General features: G+C 43.1%; 2 protein-coding genes across 6 annotated transcripts in view; both read left to right on the top strand.

The window, feature by feature from the left end:
- The window catches only part of dip2bb (disco-interacting protein 2 homolog Bb), a gene marked incomplete at both ends in the record, with an annotated part of 59,860 nt that extends 54,535 nt beyond the window's left edge, over positions 1 to 5,325 (top strand). The window contains 6 exons of the mRNA XM_080548619.1: positions 2,861 to 2,922; positions 3,162 to 3,219; positions 3,446 to 3,520; positions 3,917 to 4,091; positions 4,552 to 4,675; positions 5,073 to 5,325. Of these exons, the coding sequence (XP_080404745.1) occupies positions 2,861 to 2,922; positions 3,162 to 3,219; positions 3,446 to 3,520; positions 3,917 to 4,091; positions 4,552 to 4,675; positions 5,073 to 5,325 (747 nt within the window). The remainder of the gene's footprint in view (positions 1 to 2,860; positions 2,923 to 3,161; positions 3,220 to 3,445; positions 3,521 to 3,916; positions 4,092 to 4,551; positions 4,676 to 5,072) is intronic.
- A 5,677-nt stretch (positions 5,326 to 11,002) lies between these two features.
- Positions 11,003 to 23,567, top strand: atf1 (activating transcription factor 1; the record flags this gene model as incomplete). Of its 5 annotated transcripts, XM_080548435.1 has the most annotated exons (7): positions 11,003 to 11,038; positions 11,546 to 11,665; positions 12,261 to 12,358; positions 12,830 to 12,966; positions 13,232 to 13,414; positions 13,671 to 13,821; positions 13,957 to 14,766. In XM_080548435.1, the coding sequence occupies 7 exons, from the start codon at positions 11,018 to 11,020 to the stop codon at positions 14,099 to 14,101; spliced, it is 855 nt and encodes a 284-aa protein (XP_080404561.1). In that variant the 3' UTR covers positions 14,102 to 14,766. The 5 variants fall into 5 exon arrangements, with proteins under 5 accessions (XP_080404561.1, XP_080404557.1, XP_080404558.1 ...); XM_080548431.1 differs by lacking the exons at positions 11,003 to 11,038; positions 13,232 to 13,414; positions 13,671 to 13,821; positions 13,957 to 14,766 and adding exons at positions 19,646 to 19,828; positions 20,354 to 20,507; positions 22,154 to 23,567; XM_080548432.1 differs by lacking the exon at positions 11,003 to 11,038.
- Positions 23,568 to 25,593: the final 2,026 nt, after the last annotated feature.

Consider the following 25,593-nt stretch of genomic DNA (forward strand, 5'->3'; position numbering starts at 1 on the left):
TAGAGGAGGTGTATTACATCATAGGTAGAGTAGAGGAGGTGTATTACATCATATGTAGAGTAGAGGAGGTGTATTACATCATAGGTAGAGGAGGTGTATTACATCATAGGTAGAGGAGGTGTATTACATCATAGGTAGAGGAGAGGAGGTGTATTACATCATAGGTAGAGTAGAGGAGGTGTATTACATCATAGGTAGAGTAGAGAGGGTGTATTACATCATAGGTAGAGTAGAGGAGGTGTATTACATCATAGGTAGAGTAGAGGAGGTGTATTACATCATAGGTAGAGTAGAGGAGGTGTATTACATCATAGGTAGAGGAGGTGTATTACATCATAGGTAGAGTAGAGGAGGTGTATTACATCATAGGTAGAGGAGGTGTAATACATCATAGGTAGAGGAGAGGAGGTGTATTACATCATAGGTAGAGGAGAGGAGGTGTATTACATCATAGGTAGAGTAGAGGAGGTGTATTACATCATAGGTAGAGGAGAGGAGGTGTATTACATCATAGGTAGAGTAGAGGAGGTGTATTACATCATAGGTAGAGGAGAGGAGGTGTATTACATCATAGGTAGAGTAGAGGAGGTGTATTACATCATAGGTAGAGGAGAGGAGGTGTAATACATCATAGGTAGAGGAGAGGAGGTGTAATACATCATAGGTAGAGGAGAGGAGGTGTAATACATCATAGGTAGAGTAGAGGAGGTGTAATACATCATAGGTAGAGTAGAGGAGGTGTAATACATCATAGGTAGAGTAGAGGAGGTGTAATACATCATAGGTAGAGGAGAGGAGGTGTATTACATCATAGGTAGAGTAGAGGAGGTGTATTACATCATAGGTAGAGGAGAGGAGGTGTAATACATCATAGGTAGAGTAGAGGAGGTGTATTACATCATAGGTAGAGGAGGTGTATTACATCATAGGTAGAGTAGAGGAGGTGTAATACATCATAGGTAGAGGAGAGGAGGTGTATTACATCATAGGTAGAGTAGAGGAGGTGTAATACATCATAGGTAGAGGAGAGGAGGTGTATTACATCATAGGTAGAGTAGAGGAGGTGTAATACATCATAGGTAGAGTAGAGGAGGTGTAATACATCATAGGTAGAGGAGGTGTATTACATCATAGGTAGAGGAGAGGAGGTGTAATACATCATAGGTAGAGTAGAGGAGGTGTATTACATCATAGGTAGAGGAGGTGTATTACATCATAGGTAGAGGAGAGGAGGTGTATTACATCACAGGTAGAGTAGAGGAGGTGTAATACATCATAGGTAGAGTAGAGGAGGTGTAATACATCATAGGTAGAGGAGAGGAGGTGTAATACATCATAGGTAGAGTAGAGGAGGTGTATTACATCATAGGTAGAGTAGAGGAGGTGTATTACATCATAGGTAGAGGAGAGGAGGTGTAATACATCATAGGTAGAGGAGAGGAGGTGTATTACATCATAGGTAGAGTAGAGGAGGTGTAATACATCATAGGTAGAGTAGAGGAGGTGTAATACATCATAGGTAGAGGAGAGGAGGTGTAATACATCATAGGTAGAGGAGAGGAGGTGTAATACATCATAGGTAGAGGAGAGGAGGTGTAATACATCATAGGTAGAGTAGAGGAGGTGTAATACATCATAGGTAGAGGAGAGGAGGTGTAATACATCATAGGTAGAGTAGAGGAGGTGTAATACATCATAGGTAGAGTAGAGGAGGTGTAATACATCATAGGTAGAGTAGAGGAGGTGTAATACATCATAGGTAGAGGAGAGGAGGTGTAATACATCATAGGTAGAGTAGAGGAGGTGTATTACATCATAGGTAGAGTAGAGGAGGTGTATTACATCATAGGTAGAGGAGAGGAGGTGTATTACATCATAGGTAGAGGAGAGGAGGTGTATTACATCATAGGTAGAGTAGAGGAGGTGTATTACATCATAGGTAGAGTAGAGGAGGTGTATTACATCATAGGTAGAGGAGGTGTATTACATCATAGGTAGAGGAGGTGTATTACATCATAGGTAGAGTAGAGGAGGTGTATTACATCATAGGCAGAGTAGAGGAGGTGTATTACATCATAGGTAGAGGAGGTGTATTACATCATAGGTAGAGGAGAGGAGGTGTATTACATCATAGGTAGAGGAGGTGTATTACATCATAGGTAGAGTAGAGGAGGTGTATTACATCATAGGTAGAGGAGAGGAGGTGTATTACATCATAGGTAGAGGAGGTGTATTACATCATAGGTAGAGTAGAGGAGGTGTATTACATCATAGGTAGAGTAGAGGAGGTGTATTACATCATAGGTAGAGGAGAGGAGGTGTATTACATCATAGGTAGAGGAGAGGAGGTGTATTACATCATAGGTAGAGGAGAGGAGGTGTATTACATCATAGGTAGAGGAGAGGAGGTGTATTACATCATAGGTAGAGGAGAGGAGGTGTATTACATCATAGGTAGAGGAGGTGTATTACATCATAGGTAGAGGAGAGGAGGTGTATTACATCATAGGTAGAGTAGAGGAGGTGTATTACATCATAGGTAGAGTAGGTGCAAGGATCTCTCTCTTATCTTCAATCTTCATTCAATGCATGGTCCTGAGCATAGATGACTGTTTCCTGCTATGACTGTTTCCTGCTATGACTGTTTCCTCCTATGACGGACGGTGGATAGATGATTCACTTACTTAATCAACTGTGTTTGTTGTAAGTCGCTTTGGACAAAGGCGTCTGCTAAAATGGCTAAAATGTAAATGTAAAATGGAACGGTAACTAATTTCTCAGCCAACCAGCCTCCGCTGATCTATGGATATGTACTGTAGGCATAAGGTTTTCAGTCTGTGTTTTTCTGTGTGTCTCACAGGGCACCACCGGGCCTGACCCCTCCACTGTGTACGTGGACATGAAGTCCCTACGCCATGACAGGTGAGGACACGTGATGGACCGTAGTGGCGTGGCAGTGTTAGTCTCTGTATGAGGCAGTGTTAGTCTGTGTATGAGGCAGTGTTGATGCTGAGAAAGCCTTTCCAGGAAGTGTTGCACAATGACAAAGTTGTTTTGAATCTGTTTTGAGCGCTATCCAATTGGTTACTAATAGGGGTGAGCTCACCATCATAATGTGCTGATGTAATGGATATGTGTGTGTGTGTGTGTGTGTCTTGTAGGGTGAGGCTGGTGGAGAGAGGAGCTCCACAGAGTCTCCCTCTAATGGAGTCTGGTAAAGTAAGTCTCTCCATACACATACTGAATATACAGCTCCCTTTATATATGCAGTCACCCTTGTGTCTATGGGAGTTTATCACCATATATATATATACCACCCCTCTCTCTCTCTTCCTCTCTCTCTCTCCCTCTCCCTTCTCGCTCTCTCCATCTCTTTCCCTCTCTCTCTCTCTCTCTCTCTCTCTCCCTTCTCTCCCTCTCTTTCCCTCTCTCTCTCTCTCTCTAGATCTTGCCAGGTGTCAGAGTGATCATTGTAAACCCGGAGACCAGAGGACCTCTAGGTGACTCCCATCTAGGAGAGGTGAGGAAAGGGGGAGGAAAGGGGGAGGCGAAGAGACGAGAGTAAGGGGATGATAGAGTGAATACGTTGCCATGTGGTACAGAGACTGTATAACCAAGTATGTGCCAGGCGAGAGGTTTGGAAAGATGTCATGACGGGATCAGGTCAAAAACCAACTTGGGTTAGATTAGATTAGATGTTTTCTTTATTGTCATTGCAGTACTCGCATTGAGTACTGAGACAACGAAATGTAGTTTGGCATCTAAAACCCAACTTGGGTTATCTCATTCTCTCCATTGTCAATAACTAACACCCCACCCTCCACCCTCCACCCTCCACCCTTCCCAACTCTTCTCTTTCATCCCTGGCGGTGCCCCCCTCCCCCCCCCCCTCCTCTTCCCCTGGTGTCTCTCTCAGATATGGGTGAATAGCCCCCATAGTGCAAGTGGCTACTACACTATCTACGGAGAGGAGAGCTTGCAGGCGGACCACTTCAACACCAAGCTCAGCTTCGGAGATCCACAGACCCTGTGGGCCAGAACCGGATACCTGGGCTTCGTCAAGAGGACCGAGCTACTGGACGCCAGCGGGGGTGAGTGGGGGGGGGGGTCAAGGGCTAAGATCTGTGGTGGTTCAGGGCTGAATGGGGGGGGGCGGGTCAGGTCTAAGAGCTAAGAGCTAACACGGCTAATGATAGTAAGGGGTTTAGCCACTAAAGAGATTGTGGTGGAGGCTAACAGGGCTAGCTACGAAGGCTTAAGCTGGAGTTAAAGCTAATAGGATAAAATAATGCTACTGTACAACGCCTGCTTAAGTCAATGTTGATGTAGATAAAGGGAGAGAGGGCGGTGGGGGGGGGGGGGCGGGCGGGCGGGCGGATTTGGCCAAATGAGTCAAAGGAGGAGAGTTGTAACAGTGAAAACGGAGCTACCGTTCCTCCATCCCCCGCCATTCCTCGTCTTTTCATGTTTGTTTAAGTTACGTTTTCTGCGGTGTGCGTTCTCTTCTTTTCCATTAAATGTTTTCTCCTCTCTCTCCCGTCGTCTGTTCAGATCGCCATGACGCCCTGTTTCTGGTGGGCGCCCTGGACGAGACCCTGGAGCTGCGGGGGCTACGCTACCACCCTATCGACATCGAGACGTCCGTGTCGCGGGCTCACCGCAGCATCGCAGAGAGGTCAGGAGGCCGCTGGGAAGCCTTTGTCCACTTATGTGATAATTTATGTGACAGAAGTGAGATAGAAGTGTGAAGTGATTTGCTTGAGGGCATTACATTTTGTGTGTTTGTTTGTATGTGTGTGTGTGTGCGTGTGTTAGTGTTGTGTTGACATAACTGCATTATGTGGCGCTGCTTAGTGGCGTAGCACACTAATGCGCATACCAGATCATCGGTTTCTGGTTCGATTCCGACCCCGACATATCTTGCATGTAACTCTCTCACACCTTATACTGTAGGTATAACCATATCATGCATAACCTCATTTAAACCCAACCCAACCAAAACCAAACCCAACCCAACCCACATTTAAACCCAACCCCCCTCCCCTCTCTCTCTCTCTCTCTCTCTCCCGTAGTGCGGTGTTCACGTGGACCAACCTGCTGGTGGTGGTGTCGGAGCTGTGTGGTTCTGAGCAGGAAGCTCTGGACCTGGTCCCCCTGGTCACCAACGTGGTCCTGGAGGAGCACCACCTCATCGTGGGCGTGGTGGTCATCGTGGACCCCGGGGTCATCCCCATCAACTCGCGGGGGGAGAAGCAGCGCATGCACCTCCGCGACTCCTTCCTGGCCGACCAGCTGGACCCCATCTACGTGGCTTACAACATGTGAGGGAGGAGGAGGGGGTTCTGGGGCCAAGCGGTCTTGAGCCAGGGGTTTTTGGGGGGGTCTGGGCTCACGGCTCAGGGGTCAGGGGTGGCCTTTGTCTGGGGGTCTGGAGGGAGAGAGCTTCTGGTTGTTGGACAAGGGGCTTAGGGGATTGCTATCCGTTCTCCACAGACTGTGCAGAGGAAACAGGACGGTCACAGTGTGAGGGGAGGTTGGATGCTGAGATTACATGTGATACTGGGTGGTGGCCTCCCATTATCACGATAAGGCTATCCCCTTTATAGCGTGTGAATACATGGCTGAAATCATCTGTTGGACTGTCACGTTCGGAGACATACACTGTGTTGGAAAAAGATATGTCAGACAGTCCACCGCCCGGATAAAGCCAGTTCCAACTAGACCGAACCACTTTAAGGCCGTGCTTTTGAACTGAGACTGGAGGGGGAAGAGAGCAGAGAAGAAGTGATTGTTGAAGTAGTCGAGTTGTAAAGAACTGTGGAAATGGCTGGTTGCACTCTCTTCTCTTTTCCCCCCTCCCTTCCTCCATCACACCACACCTCAACGGCCTCCCTGCCTCTCGCCCGCCCAGAGAGTCGATCAGGATTTATAGGTGCTGTAGTCTGATCCAAACCGTAAGAGGACGGAGTGACTGAACCACAGACGAAATTGGTGCCCCCCCTGTGTCTGTGGTTTGTGAGTGGTTTGTACTATAGCGTATCCATCTTACTCTGTCCATTCTGCTAAAGCGGTCCAGTTCTTGTTTTGTTGTCTTTTTCCCCATTATATTTCACACACAAACCCCCCCCACACACACACACACACACCATACTCTGTGGTGACCCCGGGGGTCATGAAGACAGAGGAAGGTGTAACGGCATGTCAGGACACAATGAGCACATGACCAAGCAACAGCAGTAGAGCTGACATCATTAAGATGTCATACACCATCTATGTACTGTATTAACAAGTGTTGCTTAATTTTAGGTTTTATAAAGGTGAAAAAATACAGAACATCACTCTTTTTTTTAATTATTAGGTTTACACCTTGCCTTATAAACCTTTGCCCATACATTCCTATGATTTGTTTTCATCCATTGCTGTTTTTCCATGACGTTATTTGTTTGTGTTTTAAAGGTGGGAATCCTGACAGATATCCACAGGGGTCTGTAGGGTAGAAGTCATATACTGTACTGTACCCATAAAGGCCTCTGTATTTTAGATATACTGTATGTCACTGTATAGATATTATTTTTGAATTGTATAAATGTAGAAACTCTCAACTCATCTCTCTCACTTGATGGTTTCTGCATAACTAACCGACTTGTGAGATGACGGTGGTAGCAAGAAAGAATATTGTAAATAAGAATATACAAATTTTAACAGTAAAGTCTCAGTGGTGAATAATTTTAAAGTAAAAATCCTAATTCTGATCTTGCACTTTCTCCAAATGGTCTATTTTTTCATGTTCAAATTGTGCACATTCCTCATGGTTAAGGAGTACTTACAGTATATATTTAGGATTTTGGGGAATATTTTTGGAAGGAATAACAGAGCTCCCGGTAGATTACTTAGGAAAGAACAGAGCCAGGCTTTTCTGGTCTGGTCATGTGATCAGGAAAAACTCCTTGCCATAATTATGACATCAGAGATAACTGATGTTTTTACAGATTAGGCCAATCTAAATGATTCATAAATGGAAGCTGTCTTCTTCGTTTTTGTTTTGTTTTTGCGGTGTATCAAAGCACTGTTGTAACTGCTCTTGTTTCTCATATAAATCACTTATTCATGAGGTTTGATCCAGGGCACTTTTCATGTATTGTCCAAAGCCAGACTGATTTGAGGATAACGCAAATCTAGCGACATTAGCGATATTTGCCATACTAAGAGAAGGGCTTTAGTAGGTAAAACGGCGGTATGATGTTCATCAAACACTCACCATGGCTCTCTATCAAAGTGGTCAGGTGTTTAAAAATATATAGAATTATTACAATATTTTTTAATCACTGGAATCTGTTGTGTCCCTGTAAATGTAATTTGCACACCTGAGCCAATCATATTGCTTGAATATTCCTCTGGAATGTTCTTTACTGTCAAATACAGGAAGTGTCCTGTAGGCGCAATGGAAGGACACAGCCAGCCAGTGTAGGTGTTGTGATGTTGCTTTCTTTCCCACAAACAATGTGTAGCATTGGGGAATAAGTCTCTTCATTTACTGTACTGTAATATTTAGAAGTTTTCACATTTTATTATTATTCTATATGCTCTCTCCTTTCTGTAAATTCATATTGCTCCTGACCATAATTTATTGACTTCTTACAGTGGTTAAGAAGTCCAGGATGAACTATTGATTATTGTTTAACATGTAAATAGTTTTGTCGTTTGGTTATTTTTTTGGTCTTTTTCTAATCATAACAATGTGTGTGGATTGGGTTCCATTTGTAACATTCAGCTGTGTGCAACACTACAGCTTTACTCAAACTAGAGGAAAAAGAGAAGCAAGCTATTATTACATTGTAATGTCTGAATAATAACACTGTGCGTCTGTTTAACTATGGTAACAAAACAAATACAACTCAGAAAATCTGATTGTGATTCTGGTATCTCTAGATTCTGATATCTCTAGATTCTACAGGACTGATCAGGACCAGAGATAGGTATGAATTAAACGATGGTCCCCTCTTTGTGGTTCAATGTCATGATGGTTTTATATAGTTGAGATCGTTGTCATCAGATTATAATCACTCAATTTAGGAAAAAAACAAACCAGAAAAGACACACCACCATCATGTGCCCACTTCAGTTTACGTTCAAATTAAGTTCACTATGGAATGTCTGCATGACCCCGAGACGAAGCACAATTAGGAATCAGATTGAAGCACAAGTGGGAGAGATATCTTATTTTTTCTTTTTTTTTTATGGAGAAAATTCAGGGAACATTGTACTCTGATCACAGGGAAGGACCTGTATTTATATATGGTCCCTTGGTGCAATCTGTGAATTATACCCATGGTTTCGTTGCTGTTGTTGTTTCTCTATGGATTTGTCATTAATGCAAAGACTCTGTAAAGAAGAGGGGTTACTGACAACTGAGTGCTGCATTCCATCTACCAGCTTCACTGGGGGGGTCGATAAGGGCTGCCTCTTGTATCCGCCCCTGGTCTCTCCAAAAGAGTCTTTACACTATGCAACCAATGACGGTGGAGTTCCCCCAGCGTCTGCACAGGTTGGGGGAAGTTCACAACGCTTTTACATTTTGTAATAAACATTCATACAACGGACTGAAGTTTGGGCAGTAACGTTACATAGCACTGCACACGTCTCTTTATCATGAGTTGTTCAATCAATATTTTGTGTATGCACTTGGTTTGCTATGTATATACATTATTTGCTTAATAATAACGATAATAATCATATTAATGATAATAATATTAATATTAATAATAATAGGTTTTATTAAAGGCAGGCCTGTGATGGGAATGATCCACTCATGAATCCTTGATGCTCTGGAGTTATTTTTTAGCTCATGTGATATAATTTAGAAATAAAAAAACTTGATGATAGTACCCTTTCTCCATCTTTTCTCACTTATTTTATTTTGTATATTGTTGGAACTTGCTGTTTTATACTTACATTGCAAAAATGAATAAAATACTTTGATTTTGCAACAAATACTGTGCGTGAGTTGTTATTTTCTCACAACGTATGATATGGGATGCATGGTTCGCTCAAATAACTTCTCATGCTAATGGTTGATTTAAATTGATTTAACTAACAGTTAGTTAGTTAAGTACTGTAGACACATTTGCACAATTACGATGACATTCAATTAAATTATCATCGATTTGTGTTCACCAGCCATTAGAGTACACTCTAATTATATGTTGTGACAATTGTTGTGCTTATGACATCATGACACTGCTATGACTTCTATCTGAACATCATGACGTCATACGCATGATGTGACACAAATGTCACAAAACATCATTATGTCACCCAGCGACAACTTCCTCAGTAATTTCATGTGTTCTAAGGACGTCATCGTAACAAATCAACTTTAAAAAATATATATTCATCAATTCAATCACTCAAGCGAATGTATTTGTATAGTACTTGTATAGTACGTTATAGTGTTTTATAACATTCATATAAACTTAACAAAACGAAGTAAACATACACGTCCAATTAAACAAAATGAATATATGCATAGAAAAGGAAGTAACCTTGCAAACAAATAAGTATAATCAATACACCACTAACACATGACAGTACTTAGGTGGCTATGATGATCACTTCACTTGACTGTGAAATAAGATGTAATTCATGATGTCATGCTTTTATAGCCCCAACATCCTGATGTCATCTATTTAAGAACGGCCACAATTCCACCAATAACAACGTCCAAAGGAAACGATTACGTCATATCTCCTTTCAGGGGTTCGGCTCGCAGCGGCACCGCCTCCTTCCTTCCCCCAAAAAATAAAAAACCGTTTTTTTTTTTTTTTTTTATGGTAGCCGCCTTGATATTTAACATATTAGCTAGCTAGCAATTAGCTTGTAGCTATCCGTGTTTACCCCGCGATTTAAGCGCGTTTTTGGAGACTTAAATCGCCGTCGTTCAACTTCGAACTCATACGAAGCTGTAAACAGAAGCAAGTTTGTAACGGAACATTTGAAAGGTAACGTGGCTACGTCAGAACGTTCTAGAACGCTACAAACAAATGATTTAGAATGCCAGAACGCTAGAACGCCAGCTAGAACGTTATAGAATGCCACAACAATTGATTTAGAACGCTAGAATGCTACGCTCGGTGCCGTGGTTACGTTGATAATGGCGGCTGCCTCTTAGGGGAAGGTGGAGATCTAATGGCTCTGTCTCTCTGTCTCTCTCCGTATCGCTGCTGACGTGTGTTGACGCGGGTACTTGCGTACAGTCAGTGACTCTGTCTGTGTTACACACATTTGCTCATGGAGACACAAAGCTCACACAAGCTAAGCGCCAGAGTTAGCTCTATGAGAACCAGTCGATATATTTAGTAAATAAGTGGAGAATTTTGACATGAAAGTTAGTAGTTCTCCAGCCTGCCCCAGTGTGAGCTAGCTTGCAAGCTAGCTGAGGTTTAGCTGGAAGAATAAGCAATATAAGCAATAATGTCCACCACTACTTTCTATCTAGACAGCGAGAAGAATATAATATTATCCAGTGTTTCTCCCATGTAGACGCCCACAGCCACACTGAACGTTACAGAAGTTATGATTTTGAAATATTCAAATCAGGACATTGACGTTTTGGAAACACTGTCTTGGCAAAGAAAGTGGTACTAACAGTAATTTTACACTGCACAAAGTATTTTGCAGTCTTGTATTTCGAAGGGGAAAAGAAAAAAAACGTCTTAAAACGTTGACTTGTATGATGTGACTATCTATGTATCATTTGTCTGACACAGTGACAATTTCCAGTTTGTGTCTGTTGATAATAAATTCCACTGTTATGCCCTCCTGATTTCAAGTGCCTATATTGAGATGTGTCGTAGTTATACAAGTGTCTCTTATGTGTGCTTTATAGTTTATTATCTTTAAAAGTATTGTTTTTGAAGGCCTCTGTTGTCTGGCCCTGTTTGTAGTAACCATGGAAGATGCACAGAGTCACAGATTGTCACTATCCCCACTACCACCATCACAGCCTCACTATATTATTATGTCACAGTTAGCCCAGCAGGTAAAACAGAGGTTCTGAATTTTGTTAGCAAGCTTAATGAACTACTACGAGTTGGCCTTATCTGTGCACAAGACACAGTCTATTTGGAGTTATTGCGAAATCCGCCTGGCTATCTGTAACCCAATTGTCAAGCTCGCAGTTAACAGTAAGACAAAAGGCGAAGGAGGAAACCACACCTTGTGAATCTCAGAGTAGGGTAATGAAAGGCTTGCTTGCTAAGTTGCTATCTCCAGTTCTCTTTTTCCCACAGACCTAAAAATACGTGTCTGTGTGTGTGTGTGTGTGTGTGTGTGTGTGTGTGTGTGTGTGTGTGTGTGTGTGTGTGTGTGTGTGTGTGTGTGTGTGTGTGTGTGTGTGTATGTGTGTATGTGTGTATGTGTGTATGTGTGTGTGTGTGTCTGTGTCTGTGTGTGTCTGTGTGTGTGTGTGTGTCTGTGTCTGTGTGTGTGTGAGTGTGCGTGTGTGTGCGTGTTGTTCACGGTTCTTTATTCGTACATGTGCTTGCAGATGTCTCTGGGTGGCTCTCCGGTGACGGTGGTGCAGCTCCCCGGGGGTCAGTTCCAGGTGCAGGGGGTGATCCAGTCTGCCCAGTCTGTCATCCAGTCCCCTCAGATGCACAGCTCGCACGTAAGAGCAGCAAGCAAGACCCTTACCACCAGCACCACCCTGGGCTGGAGGTCAGCCCCGCCTTTGGGGGACATGATGGTGTCCCTGTTCTCCTAATTATAATAATAATAATAATACGTCAGACTTGTATAGCGCTTTTCTAGAGACTCAAAGACGCTTTACAAAGTGAAAAGACCTAGGGTAGAATCCTGTAGTAGGAACTAATATAAATGAATACAGATTAAAAAGAAGAAAATTAATAAAAGAAAGTATAATTAAAGTAGTTATCTGACTATAATGAGGAATAAGCCCTTCTGCCTTTATTACATGTGTGTTATAGGTTATGAGAGGTGAATGTATGGCTGATATGAGGACATCTTTTAAATACCTAGGGAGTTCATATCCTATAAACCACCCTATATCCCTACATACCCTATAGCTCCTTAAGTGAAGATGATTACAATTACAGTCTCCTGTAATCCTTTGTTTCAGAGACACGTTCACGTTCCATCCCACCTCTCTCATGCAAGGGCACCAAATGTGGTATCTTCTTCTTCTCCTCCTGCTTGCTGTTGTTCACTAAGCCTCATGATCTATCTGCCTCTCTCCCGTGCAGGGTCACTGCTCAGACAGTGACGACTCGCAAGACTCCTCAGACAGCGGCGCCTCCGCTCAGAAGACCAGAGAGATACTGGCCAGACGACCCTCCTACAGGTACGTCACTGCTGTGGCCAAACACGGCCAAGTGAACCTGCCGCTGTTCATGCTGAGGTGGAATCACTTCTGTTGAATGGTAAATGGACTGCTCTTATATAGCGCCTTATTCCAAAGTTCTTTACAATGGCCTCTCGTTCACCCATTCACACACCAATGGCGGCAACCATGCAAGGCGCCGGCCCGCTCACTGGGAGCAATTTCGGGTTCAGTGTCTTGCCCAAGGACACTTCGACATGCCGATCTGCCAACCTTGCAACCAGCCGCCCCACATTGTTGACTGACTGGAGTGCCCATTTGTACACTACATATGAAAACGCAGTCAATTTAATTTTATAAAAAAAGGAAGACCAAAAAACAAAGATGGTACATTGATGTCATTGTGCCTGATTTCCCTAACACGCGTCGTGCAGTGATTTTAGAAAGATGCATGCTCATGATCTCCTAACTCTCTCTGCTGGCCGGCTGTAGGAAGATTCTGAACGAGCTGTCTGCTGAGGAGGTGGCGTCACGGGACGATGGCGAGGATGACGACCCTGCCTCCTCTACAATGACCATGACCATACCCTCCTCCACCCAGATCTACCAGACCAGCACTGGCCAGTACAGTAAGGACTTCATCTTCATCAACGTTTGAATGAAAAGTGCTATACAAAGAAACATTAGTATTATTATTATTATCATCAAAATTCAGAACATCTGAATTATATTGTGAATTATGAAGTACTCGAATAAAGACTTGAATTGTGTATCAACAGAGACAAGTTGTTAAGATGGCTCTGGCAACACCAAGGTTGGAGGTCCAATGCCCCCCCCCCGCCCCTCCATACACCTACAGTATACTAACTACAGTATGTTGTGTGTTTCCTCCAGTTACCATTGCCCCTAATGGCACCATCCAGCTGGCAGGTCAGGTGTCAGACGGCCTTCAGGGGCTCCAGACGCTCACCATGACCAACTCAGCCCCCGCCCAGCAGGGCACCACCATCCTACAGTACGCCCAGACACCCGACGGCCAGCAGATACTGGTACCCAGCAACCAGGTGGTCGTACAGAGTGAGTGAAAACTTCATTTCGTGATGTGTGTGGGTTAAATCACGTGATCCTAAAAGGGGAGGTACTACACACTAGTAGTAAGTACACAGTGCTTCACACATTTCTCTCAGTGCCTCGTGCAGCGACTGAAGCCTGAGGTTATGTAAACCTGTTACGGCATCTGCCTCACTGATTGTAGCTAGTGGGTCACATTGAGAAGACATGACAGTGAAAGACACCGTGTCTCCTGACTGGCTCGGCTCCTCCTTTCCCTCAGGTGCAGGAGGAGAGATGCAGACGTATCAGATCCGCACAGCGCCCACGTCTAGCTCCATGCAACAGACCGTGGTCATGACCTCTCCTGTAGGAGTGTCTCATGGCAACGATGCCCCAACTATGAAGAGGGAGATCCGACTCGCAAAGAACAGGTGTGTGGCCCGGTCTGGAATAGACTTATGTGCACACAACACACGTTTGTTTTAGTCCTTGGTGGTTGCTTAATCTTTCTTTAAAAATGTAATTTCCCCCCCCCAAAAAAATGTATCCTGGTTCCTTCCTTGCAGGGAAGCGGCTCGTGAGTGTCGTCGGAAGAAGAAGGAATATGTAAAGTGTCTGGAGAACCGGGTAGCTGTGCTAGAGAACCAGAACAAGACCCTCATTGAGGAACTGAAGACGTTAAAGGACCTGTACTGTGTCAAAACGGGATAACCGGGCAGAGGAGAGGCAAGGGAGCGGGACTTAAGGCTAAAAGCTCAACTCTGCCGTGTGGAGGACGTCGAGTTAACCGGGAACACCTTTCATTTCACCTGCTTTCCTCCTCCAATTTTTGTTTTTTACTCTTTTTTTTTAAACAAATGTGATGCAAGTGGCGGCAATGGAAAGTGCCCATATAAAAGACAATGACATATAGTGTGAAAGAGAGTTTGGCTGTTTTTCATCGAATATCTTTTTATTGCGCTAACAGAAGAATTACTAACGCTTAAATGTTTATATTTGTGTATATTTTGTGAGTAAATGAGAGGCTTGAATTGTGAGCTTCATCATTGATATTCAATTTCCAATTTTGTCCCCAGAATCAAAACCTTATTTTCCTTTTTTTAAGTGTAGCATTAGGAATCTGCTGTTTTTAATCTCTAACAACATTTTGATTGTATATGACTTGGTGACTCATATTTCTTTATGTGAACCAGTAATTCCCACCCTGCTTCCCACCCCCATGAGTAAATGTTACAGCTCGCATTCCTTAAAAAGGGATGTAAAAAGCTAAGATGTGTAAGGCTGACCTGGCTGTTACTTAGACAATCTATCAGGGAGAATGCACAATGTCCGGGCAATATTTATTTTATATTTCTTGTGGGGTGGGGGTGAGCAAATCAAACAAAAAGAGGGAAAGCAATGTCACTTATTCTGTAAAGTAATTTGAAATAAATATTTTTCCAGTCTTTACATCCATTGATTCATAAGCAGGCAATGAGTCTTAATTCATAATCCTTTATAAAACTGTACTGACGCCTCATCCTCAGTAAGTGAGCTCGGGGAAAGTAAATACTAGAAGTGGAGTATGTTTATTTTTTTTAGTCATTGTGTAATTGGTGTTTTTGCACTTAGTTATGATAGTTAGTTAGTACACTTAGTTATTGTGAACAAGTCACTGGGTCATAGACTAGTCGCTTTGGTCAGGGAAAGGTACCAGTGAGGGTCAGGGAGGTACCAGTGACCTCTCCCTGACCAAAGGGACTAGTCTTGTGTGTCAGTGACTTGCTGAAATAATGAGTTTTTTAAAATCTTAATTCTTCCTTCTTCTAGCATCATGACTGCCAATGGCCCAGGGCACTGGCATAGATTAGTTTATCTTACTATGACTGACGGATGGATGATTAACTTAGACAAATGTTGTAAGTCGCTTTGGATAAAGGTGTCTGTTAAATGCCAAAAATGTAAATGTAAAGGTCTTGCAACAGTCTTCATTATTTTATTTTTTAAAATATGTTTTTAGGGCATTTCTGCTTTATTGGGATAGAGACAGTAGAGATTGACAGGAAGGATGGGTGAGAGAGAGAGGAGGGATGACAAGCAGGATATGTCAACGGCCGGAATCGGACCGGAGACCTTGCAAATACATGGCTGACGCCTTAGTGTGCTACGCCACCAAGAACCCCATCATTATTGTTTTTTTATAAAACTCAGAGACCCATATTGTTTGAGGCTGTTGTTTCCCCCACCATGCTGACACCACCGGTGTATAATATGTACATGAAACAGATAATTAGTGTCACATGCTGCAAACTTTAAATTACATTTTTTAAAAAAAGAGAGAGTCTGATTTAGTTCACTTGACAGCATATCCAAGGATGTGTGATGTGATCATGAAAGTGACCATACGCGATGCCTCAATGTGTCTTCAGTGTCACCTAATCTGTCAGGTTCGTATTTGTCCACACGGTGGCGCCATTGCATCGCAACCCAACCTTGCCAGACGTGTCTTTCGCTCTTACCACCGTGTATTTTTTAAACAGAAATAATCAATAATCCGATTCTAAACAGCTGTGGTGACAAATAAGTGACGACCAAGAACACTACAGCCTATTTCCACAGCCGACATCTCTGACACAATGCCTGTTGTTACGCTTATTGGGGCGTTCTGAGGTTGAGAGAGACCCCCCAAAACAATAATCGAATGTGATTGGATCTTTACTCGAAACATGGACGACAAAATCAACCCGCGATCGTAAATTCACCCCGAGAGCGCCGGGGCGCACACTGCGTTCAACGTCACAACGTCACAAGTAATCTGATTGGACCAGAGGCATTCCGTGAGTGCTGTGCAGATTTCCAGAGCGAGTTTACGAACGCTTTTCTTCCCCCGAGGAAGCTCCTCCCCCTCCCCACACCAACACACCGTTGTTTTGTCGTTGTTCGTCGACAGACCAGAGTTGTTTACGGAAGCTAGTTAGTGAAAGGCCGTGAAGACGCCAAGCGGGAAGGAGAGGAGGGCACTGCTATGTTAACGTTGTCCATAGTGCGTCGAGTAACGTAATAAACTACACTCTCTGTGGTTAAAGCCAAACCGCTGAGCGGAACTCGCTATTCAACACCCCCCTGGTCACATTCCTGGGCGGTACTCTACTACTACTGTCTGCCGTCTACTGGTAAGCATGTGCGCCTCTGTTAGTCACATTTTACACATTCACTATTTTTCCCTAAACGATATAATAAAGAAAAAACGAGGTCATTGTTTAGTTAAAAAGTCCATTAGTTGGACCGTTTTGTTTTGTGTATTTCTTAATTCCACTTTCCTTGGCCTCCTGGATTGTATACCACAATGCACTCCGGTGTTAGCCGTTAGCAGCGTTAGCAGCTAACACGCTAAGCTAAAGGTCCCGCCTCTTTGATTCTGTTCTTTGTTACAAGTCACACATGGAGATGTTCGAACACTCTGAAAATACAAAGCTTGTTTTAAACCTTAAACTACGTTACAAAGTGGCCTGTGATCGCTTGTGAAATCTGACCTCTCAGTCATTAGATTGTGGACATAAAGCAAAGCACGTAAAGCTCAGCGAGGAGAATCAGTGAACATGGTTTGCTGTGTTTGATCCACTCCACATCTCAGCCTGTAAGGTAATTTAGGTATAATAAGGTATTTTAGGTGATCTAATTAACATGTGTAACACTCTGGTACTAAGTCCTGCCTCGAGTGAACATTGCAAAAGCTACCTAACTTGACGTGGATGCATGCATTTAACTGTATAAATCTCATTGTAAGCTTCCAATAACACTATGTGCAATATGACAACCCTCGGGTACATAAGGTTCAGAGATAGGAAATGTTAGGATATTTATAGCATAGCATAGAGTACAGCACAGTGTTTTATTTGTATAGTGGATAGTGTACATAGCCTTTATTTATGTAAACCAGCTCCTTTCCCTTCTTGTTTTTAGTATTTTTGTCCTAGCACCAGGGGAGCCCCCCCTCACAAATTTCGTTGTATGGTACCTGTACTATATCAATGACAATAAAGACCATTCATTCATTCATGGGGTGAATTCACTCCATTGAGATGTAGTGGTTAGCTCAGCTGCAGATTCAGGGGGGTCTGGTCTGTCTCTGACCTGTTGTTAAATTCAACTCATCTCCAACCCCACCCTACACAGCAGCATCAGTCAGGAGTACTGGCTTTCTACACATATAACAATGATACAGAATACATTTAAAAAGGCCTAATAATGATAGATGCTATTACTGCAAATTACAATGTAAAACTGTATGAATTGTGGTGATGTTCCTATCTTCCAACTCATTCTTATTCACAGTTTTCAGAGGAAGTTACATGGGTTGTAGCGTTTAGCCGATCTATAGTGTGAGAGATACATGTCTGTCTATGAGCCTCCAATCACATCATCTTTGCTCTGGTGATGCTCTGATAGTTTTGACATCCAATCAAGTGCAGTGAGTACCCTAATGTGCATTCATGTAGTACATGGCATTAGTTTTCAAAAGTGTATTGCTTCTGTCCATTAGGTATAATGGTGGTGGGGAATGTTTTCTTGGCACACTTTGGCCCTGTTAATACCGATCAATCATCGCTTGTGTGCCATAGCCTATTTGAGTATTGTTGCTGACCATGAGCATCCCTTCATGGCCATAATGTACCCCTCTTCTAATGGCTACTCAGGTCACAAAGCAAAAGTCGTTTCATGAACATGACAATGAGTTCAGTGTTCTTCAGTGGCATTCCCCCAGTCACTGGATCTGAGAGATTCACAGCTTGAAAGCGCACCTGAAAAGTCTGCAGGAATCGTGATGTAGAATCATGTCATCATTGACCAGAATCTCCAAAGGAATGTTTCCAACATCTTGGTGGAATCAATGCCACTACCCAGTACTATTAATATAGTGTTCCTAATAAAGTGTCCGGTGAGTGTAGTTAGTTACACTGTTGCCATTTGTTGGGAATGGTCACTAGACTAGGCTCGACTCTGAGCTGACACTTCCCCTGAATTTCACGCTGCAGACAAGCAGTAGACAAAACATTTTCACTGCAACCGGATGATGGGTAGAATTCAAAGTTGGCCCCGCTGCCGCAGCCAATCTCCAAAATAGGAAGCGGTCGTCGGCTGTTGCGAACTCTGACAGATTGTTCAAAAGATCCTTCTTTTCGTTGTGAGTTTTCTTGTTGTATGTGAAAGTTAGGCTACCTTGTAAACCAGTAAAGGAAAGACACACTTGTATAAACCATACAAACCCGCTGCCTCCATCAGCGGAAGAGGCAAGGTTATCACCGTGAAACACTAATATATATATATATATATATAGGCCTATTCATTAAAAGAGTCATTTTACAATTGAGAATTGTTCCTGTCTGCTGTATTTACTATTGTGGAGCTCAGTAAACTGACCAGTCAACAACTGTTGAACATGAACAAGAACATGCCAATATTTGTGTTGTCTCGGTTGGCCTGATAATGTCGCCATTGCACTTTAGCCTACATCACTCTACCAGGCAACCTTATCCTTGAAAAAGGCTGCCTAGCGCCTACATTGTTAATATGGGGGCGGCTGTGGCTCAGGAGGTAGAGCCGGCGTGTTATGATCGCAAGGTTGCCAGTTTGGAGGTTCGATCCCTGGCTCGCCACATGTCGAGGTGTCCTTGGGCAAGACACTGAACCCCAAATTGCTCCCAATGAGCGGTCCGGCGCCTTGCATGGTAGCTTGCCGCCATTTGTGTGTGTGTGTGGCCATTATAAATCGCTTTGGAATAAGGCGCTATGTAAGTGCAGTCCATTTACCATTTACATTGCTAATATCCATGCAGGGATCGACAGATGAGTCGACAGACAGAGGAATCGACAGATGCTGAGGAGGTGGTGTCGCACGGGGAGGATGACAAACCTGCCTCCTCTACGATGACAGTGATCATGCCCTCCACCCAGATCTACCAGACCAGCACTGGCCAGTACAGTAAGGACTTCTTCTCTCTACACAACACCCACTAAGACTGCCTTAGACCTCTGTGTCATCAGAACATCTGGATTATATTGTGAATTATGGAAGTAGTTGAATGAAAACATTTATTGAATTGTGTGTCGACAGAGACTAGGTATTCACAAGTAGTCAAGCTTGTTCTGCCAACACCAAGGTTGATGTCCCCAACACCGATGTCCCCATTACACCGTACAATGTTGGAGGCCCAATGCCCCCCCACCCATACACCTACAGTATACTAACTACAGTATGTTGTGTGTTTCCTACAGTTACCATCGCCCCTAATGGCACCATCCAGCTGGCAGGCCAGGCGTCAGACGGCCTTCAGGGGCTCCAGACGCTCACCATGACCAACTCAGCCCCCGCCCAGCAGGGCACCACCATCCTACAGTACGCCCAGACACCTGACGGCCAGCAGATACTGGTACCCAGCAACCAGGTGGTCTTACAGGGTGAGTAAGACATCATTTCATGGTGTGGGTTAAATCACGTGATCCTAAAAGTACACAGGAAACTAATTTCTCTCAGTGCCTCATGCTGCATAACTGAAGTTATCTAAACCTGTTACGGCATCTGCCTCACTGATTCTAGTGGGCCACATTGAGAAGAAATGATTCAAAGATAACTAAGCACTTCTATCCGGTTGTTAAGTCGTGACGTGTTTCCGGGTCCAAAGTTGGCTGAGGCGCTCTCTTCGAAATGCCTCAGTAATAATAATAATAAATTATATTTATATAGCGCTTTTTCCGAGGCTCAAAGACCCTGACAATATGGGAAAAACGGGAAAGTGCTGTGTCCCTTGTATGAATAGATCCGAGTCTAAAAAACGATTGAACTGTCATTCTACCGCTGTAGTACTCTGGTGCGGGGAATTTCTGGTTTGGACCCGGAAATTGCTAAACGTCACGTTTGGCGTCAGACTTAACAACCGAATACACACTCATCTCCTGACCGGCTGGGCTCCTCCTCTCCCTCAGGTGCAGGAGGAGAGATGCAGACGTATCAGATCCGCACAGCGCCCACGTCTAGCTCCATGCAACAGACCGTGGTCATGACCTCTCCTGTAGGAGTGACTCAGGGCAAGAGTGACGACCCAACTATGAAGAGGGAGATCCGACTCGCAAAGAACAGGTGTGTGGCGTTGTCTGTTTTTTGTTTTTTTTGTCTTTGACCCAATCCTATTTCACCCCTTGGCACTACATTTTAGCCCTACGCCTGAGTTTTTTTGCGCGTTTAGGGGGTAGGTGTGTCCCAATTCCCCAATTGTGTAGGGTAGGACTATGTGGAAGGGCTACATAGCCCTCCAGACAGTTTTTTCAGTTGCACACTGAGTAAAGCCCAATTTATACTTCTCCGTAAAATCTACGCCGTAGCCTGTGTAGGCCCGTAGCCTACGCCGTAGCTTTTCGCGCACCTCTCCAAAAATGTAACTACGCGGCACACCTACGCAGACCGTAAGAACTGTGATTGGTCCGCTTGGTAGCACATGATTCCGACTCTCTCGTAGGCCTAAATGCAGAAGCCATGACAGAAATGTCATTTACTTTTTCTGTAATTACTTATTAATAAGATTTGAAAAATTACCATAACCATCTTATTATCTTAGTTTAATGTCATTTCAATGCATTATAGACATTTTCTTATAAGCATAACAAAAAAATCACTATTATGCCGCTGTGACATTTACATTTTACATTTACATTTATGCTATGAGTACACCGTTCCAAAGGAGTGCCCCATGGAAGCGTCAAGCACAGTTCCCATAAGGAGCGTGATTCACATTTACGAGATGTACAATCCTGTTTATTTAGAAATAAATGATTACCTGTGGCGTTTGACAGCGGATGATGATAGACATATTTAATTTAAAGTTATCTATAAGAACTGTGATTGGTCCGCTATTATGCCGCTATGAGTACACCGACCAACGCAGAAGTATAAATTGGGAGAGCCCTTGCGTAGGCTACGGCGTAGCCGCGCGTGAATTCGACGCAGAAGTATAAGTTGGGCTTTACAAACGGAGATGTTATGTGAAATCCCAGAATGCCTTGCGAATCATCAGCAGGATACTGGAGATCGTACCAGCAACAAAAGAAAGCTACACATTCAATTATTTTCTTCCTTTAAAAATGATGATAACCATCGTATTATCTTAGTTTAATGTCATTTCAATGTTTTACAGCCCCTTTCTTTAGAACAAGCATAACAAAGAAAATCGCTGTTAGGCTGATGTGTCCAGCTGTGTGTTTAACGTTAGCTATCTAAGGTTACATGTTTTAAGGTTGATATGTGCATGACAGTCCTACATTTTGACATATTTCCAAGTCACATTTCCCCCCTTTGATGGCGTAAGACGCCGAAATGTAACTAAAGTTCAGCCGCAAAGTTGTTGCACAATTACCACTCCTCTAATATCAGTGCAGACTGGCAGAGTAGGAGCATTGGTTGCTAGACTACAGAGCACCGCTATTCTGTCATGAACTGGTCTGGTAATGAAACATTGTTGTTTTTTATTTTATGACTTGTTTGATCGATTGATAGAGTGAAACTTAAGTTGTGAACGAATTATGAGCGTTCATGCTTTTCTATGACACTACTGATGACGTATCAGGGTCTTGAAGGGTTTTTCAACCACTAACCCTTGTAACTCTGTTCCGAGGGGCAAGCCGAAAAGCGAGTGGCACTCCAATACGAGGGGGTAGGGGTAGACATGAGAAATGGGATTGGGCTTTTGTGCTGATTAATGTTTTGGGGGGGGTATTGTTCCTTCCTTGCAGTGAAGCGGCCCGCGAGTGTCGTCGGAAGAAGAAGGTATACATCAAGTGTCTGGAGAACCGGGTAGCTGTGCTAGAGAACCAGAACAAGACCCTCATTGAGGAACTCAAGACGTTAAAGGACCTGTACTGTGTCAAAACGGGATAACCGGGCAGAGGAGTACTGCAAGGGAGCGGGACTTAAGGCTAAAGCTCAACTCTCCGGCGTAGATCACATGGGGTTTACCGGGAACACCTTTCATTTCATCTGCCTTCCTCCTCCAAGTTTTTTATTTTTTACTCTTTGTTTTAAAGGTTAAATTCAGTTTTTTGTTTTTGTTTTTTTCTTTGTTAACTGAGTCCATGTATTTTATGTAAATAACATGTTGTAGAAGGGTACAGGTACTTTTTTGTGTGATTTCATTTGCTTTCAAGACACTGAACACCATCAGCGACACCCCTCATCAGTCTACAATGGAAGAGATGGGGGGCAAATGTAAAACAGCATTTACACAATCTAAAGCTCTGCACAATACTATAACTATACTGGGAGCTTTGCAGTTACAAAAGGGATATCTTTGAGGGGTTTTGGAGCTTTTATTCACAGTCTCATGTTTGCCCACCACTATTTCCAATGTAGACTGGTGTCTCTACCCTTCTACAACCTGCCATTTGCATAAAGAATACAGATCTGGTTAAAAAAAACTAAACTTATCCTTTAAAAAAAACGTGATGCAAGTGGTGGAGATGGGAAGTGCCCATATAAAAAGACAATGAAATATAGTGTGAAAGAGAGTTTGCCTGTTTTTCCATCGGATATCTTTTTATTGCGCTAACAGAAGAATTACTAACGCTTCAGTGTTTATATTTGTGTATATTTTGTGAGCGCACCAGAGGCTTGACTTGTGAGCTCTATCATTGATATTCAATTTCCAATTTTGTCCCCCTTTTTCCCCTCAGAATTAGAGTAACACATTTTTTTTAAGTGTAGCGGTAGCAATATGCTGTTTTTCTCTCTAACAACAACAACCTACAGCAAAAAATGTGATGGTATGATTATTACGATGACATCATGTGATTCATGTTTCTTTATTTGACCCAGTAATTCCCCACCCACCCCGTTAGTTAATGTTACAGGTCCCATTCCTTATCCTTGTATAGAGGGATGTAAAGGGTATTAGCTAAGATAATATTGTGTAAGTCTGCCCAGGCTGTATCTTAGACAAAATATCAGGGAGAATACACAATGTCCGGGCAATATTTATTTCATATATCTTGTGGGGGTGAGCAAATCAAACAAACAGAGGGAAAGAAATGTCACTCATTCTGTAAGTCATTTGAAATTGAAATAAATATTTTTCCAGTCTTTACATCCATTGATTCATAAGCGAGCAATGGGTCTTAATTCATAATCTTTTGTAAAAACTGTACTGATTGATGCCTCATCCTCAGTAAGTGAGCACTAAATACAGTAGTGAAAACGAAATAAATTTTTCCCGTGATGGAGTTTGTGGATTCATTACGCCCTCAAGGAACTGGCCGCGTTCGTAAATTCGCTCTGAGAGCGCCTGAGCGTCCACCTGACTGCCTCTTGTCCAATCAAATGACTTGGTTCCATTCTGATGTTGAACCCAGTGTGCGCTCCGACGGATTTACGAACGCGGCCTAAATCGGTGTCAGGAATCCTGGCCAGGATGTCCTAGTTGAACCGTGTTCATTCTGCTGAATTAATGAGTAAGTGGTCGTTAGTTTTCATTGTTGTTTTGTAAAACGCAAGGACCCATTTTTTTTTACCCATTTTTTTCTACTTCCAAATAAGCCTGTTAAGCTAAAGTTCCTTTAGCGTCGTTGATGGAATACCCCCCTGGTTTGAATACAAAGAAGTGTTTATTATTATTATTTTCAATTCGGTAGTCACCATTGTGTATGTGCATAAACATGATTACACCAAATGTTTCTGGTTGAACAAGCAATGTTGTGTGAGTTCACTTGACAGCATATCCAGGATGTGTGAAAGTGACCCCATGGTGCATCAATGTTCAGAGAACCCAGCAGCTTCCAAGTCCTTCCATGTGGCCATCCCCAAGGTAGTACCACATAGGCTGCAGAACATTCTGGAAGAAGTTTATCCATTAAGAGGGGTCCAAGACAACATGACCCAGGGCACCACCCTGTTAGGCAATAAACTGAGTAATTAAGGTTTTTACAAAAAAATGTATTTGGGTGAATTGGTGTCATTACAAAGAAGATGCTTAATAATGCTTCTATTGTTGGATCGTGAATGGGAGCTTAGACCATTGGTATTTTGAGTTTAATGCCCACATCATCTTTAGACAATCCACTCCTCCCTTCGTCAGCTCTTCATGCCCCGGAGGTAAAGTCTAAATGGAAAATTCCAGTCTTAACAGGTTTTGATCAGTCTTAACAGGTTTTGAAACTGTATGTGGTCCCAATGTGCTTCAGACATCATAGCCCTAGGCTAAGTTTTAACGGCTTAGCGCAACGCGGCGCTGGCACTACAGGTGTATTTGAAATATGATTGCTATGTTCAAGGCCATAATTGTTCAGCGCAACCGATGGCACTTGACATACTTACATAACTTACATACTTACTTAATTGTCAAATTGTCCGCTCCACCGCTGTGGTAATTAGATCCACCAAAGTGTGTCTAAAAATACCGTTACAGTTACCAGGTTGTAAGTGACAACATTTTGTTTTTATTACGTATTTATTAATTATACTGATTAATTAATGTTACAAAAGACGGGACTATGCAACAGTAGATGCAGTGACGGACATCAGTAAGTGGTTATGGATTTAACTAATATTTTTTTTTAAAAAGGGGAATTATCATCATCAGATTGGCTGTGCAATTCACTGTACACACATATCCCGTATAATCATTGTATAATCAGGGGTGCACATAACTGGTGCGCCAGTGCGCATGCGTCGCCAAAATGCATTCTGCGCGGCAGATCAGCGGCATGAACGCGCTCTTGCGCACCAACAGCTGGAAGCGCTGGGAGAGGAATTTACTTCCTCAAAATCCAACTGCTGACTGCTGCATCACTGCAAGCCCCACTAAGTAACTATCTGCCGTCCCCTCAGCCGAAGGCCCGACGAGTAATGCATCACAACAGTCGACCGACGACGACCACGGCGACTCCCCTCACGAAAACATTCGGAAAGTATCGTAACTCGTACTTTCATTCCGCGTATCGCGTATCGCACGGTTATCACGGTTATCACGCCGCACGTGAAAATTCAGTCCCGAACGACTCGTCGCTAAAAGGAAAAACAACACCACTTCACGTTTCTTTTCTCTGAAGCTTTCAGACGTTTGTTTTACAGCTGTTTTTCATTATCGCACCTCGACCCCTGACCCAGGATATGGTTGGGAATTCTATTAGAAAAAAAAGACTTTGTTGCACAATCAAAATAATGAGCTATTTAAAGTGATAGC

Source organism: Nansenia antarctica, assembly GCF_963989245.1.
Source record: "Nansenia antarctica genome assembly, chromosome: 18".
NCBI lineage: Eukaryota > Metazoa > Chordata > Actinopteri > Argentiniformes > Microstomatidae > Nansenia > Nansenia antarctica.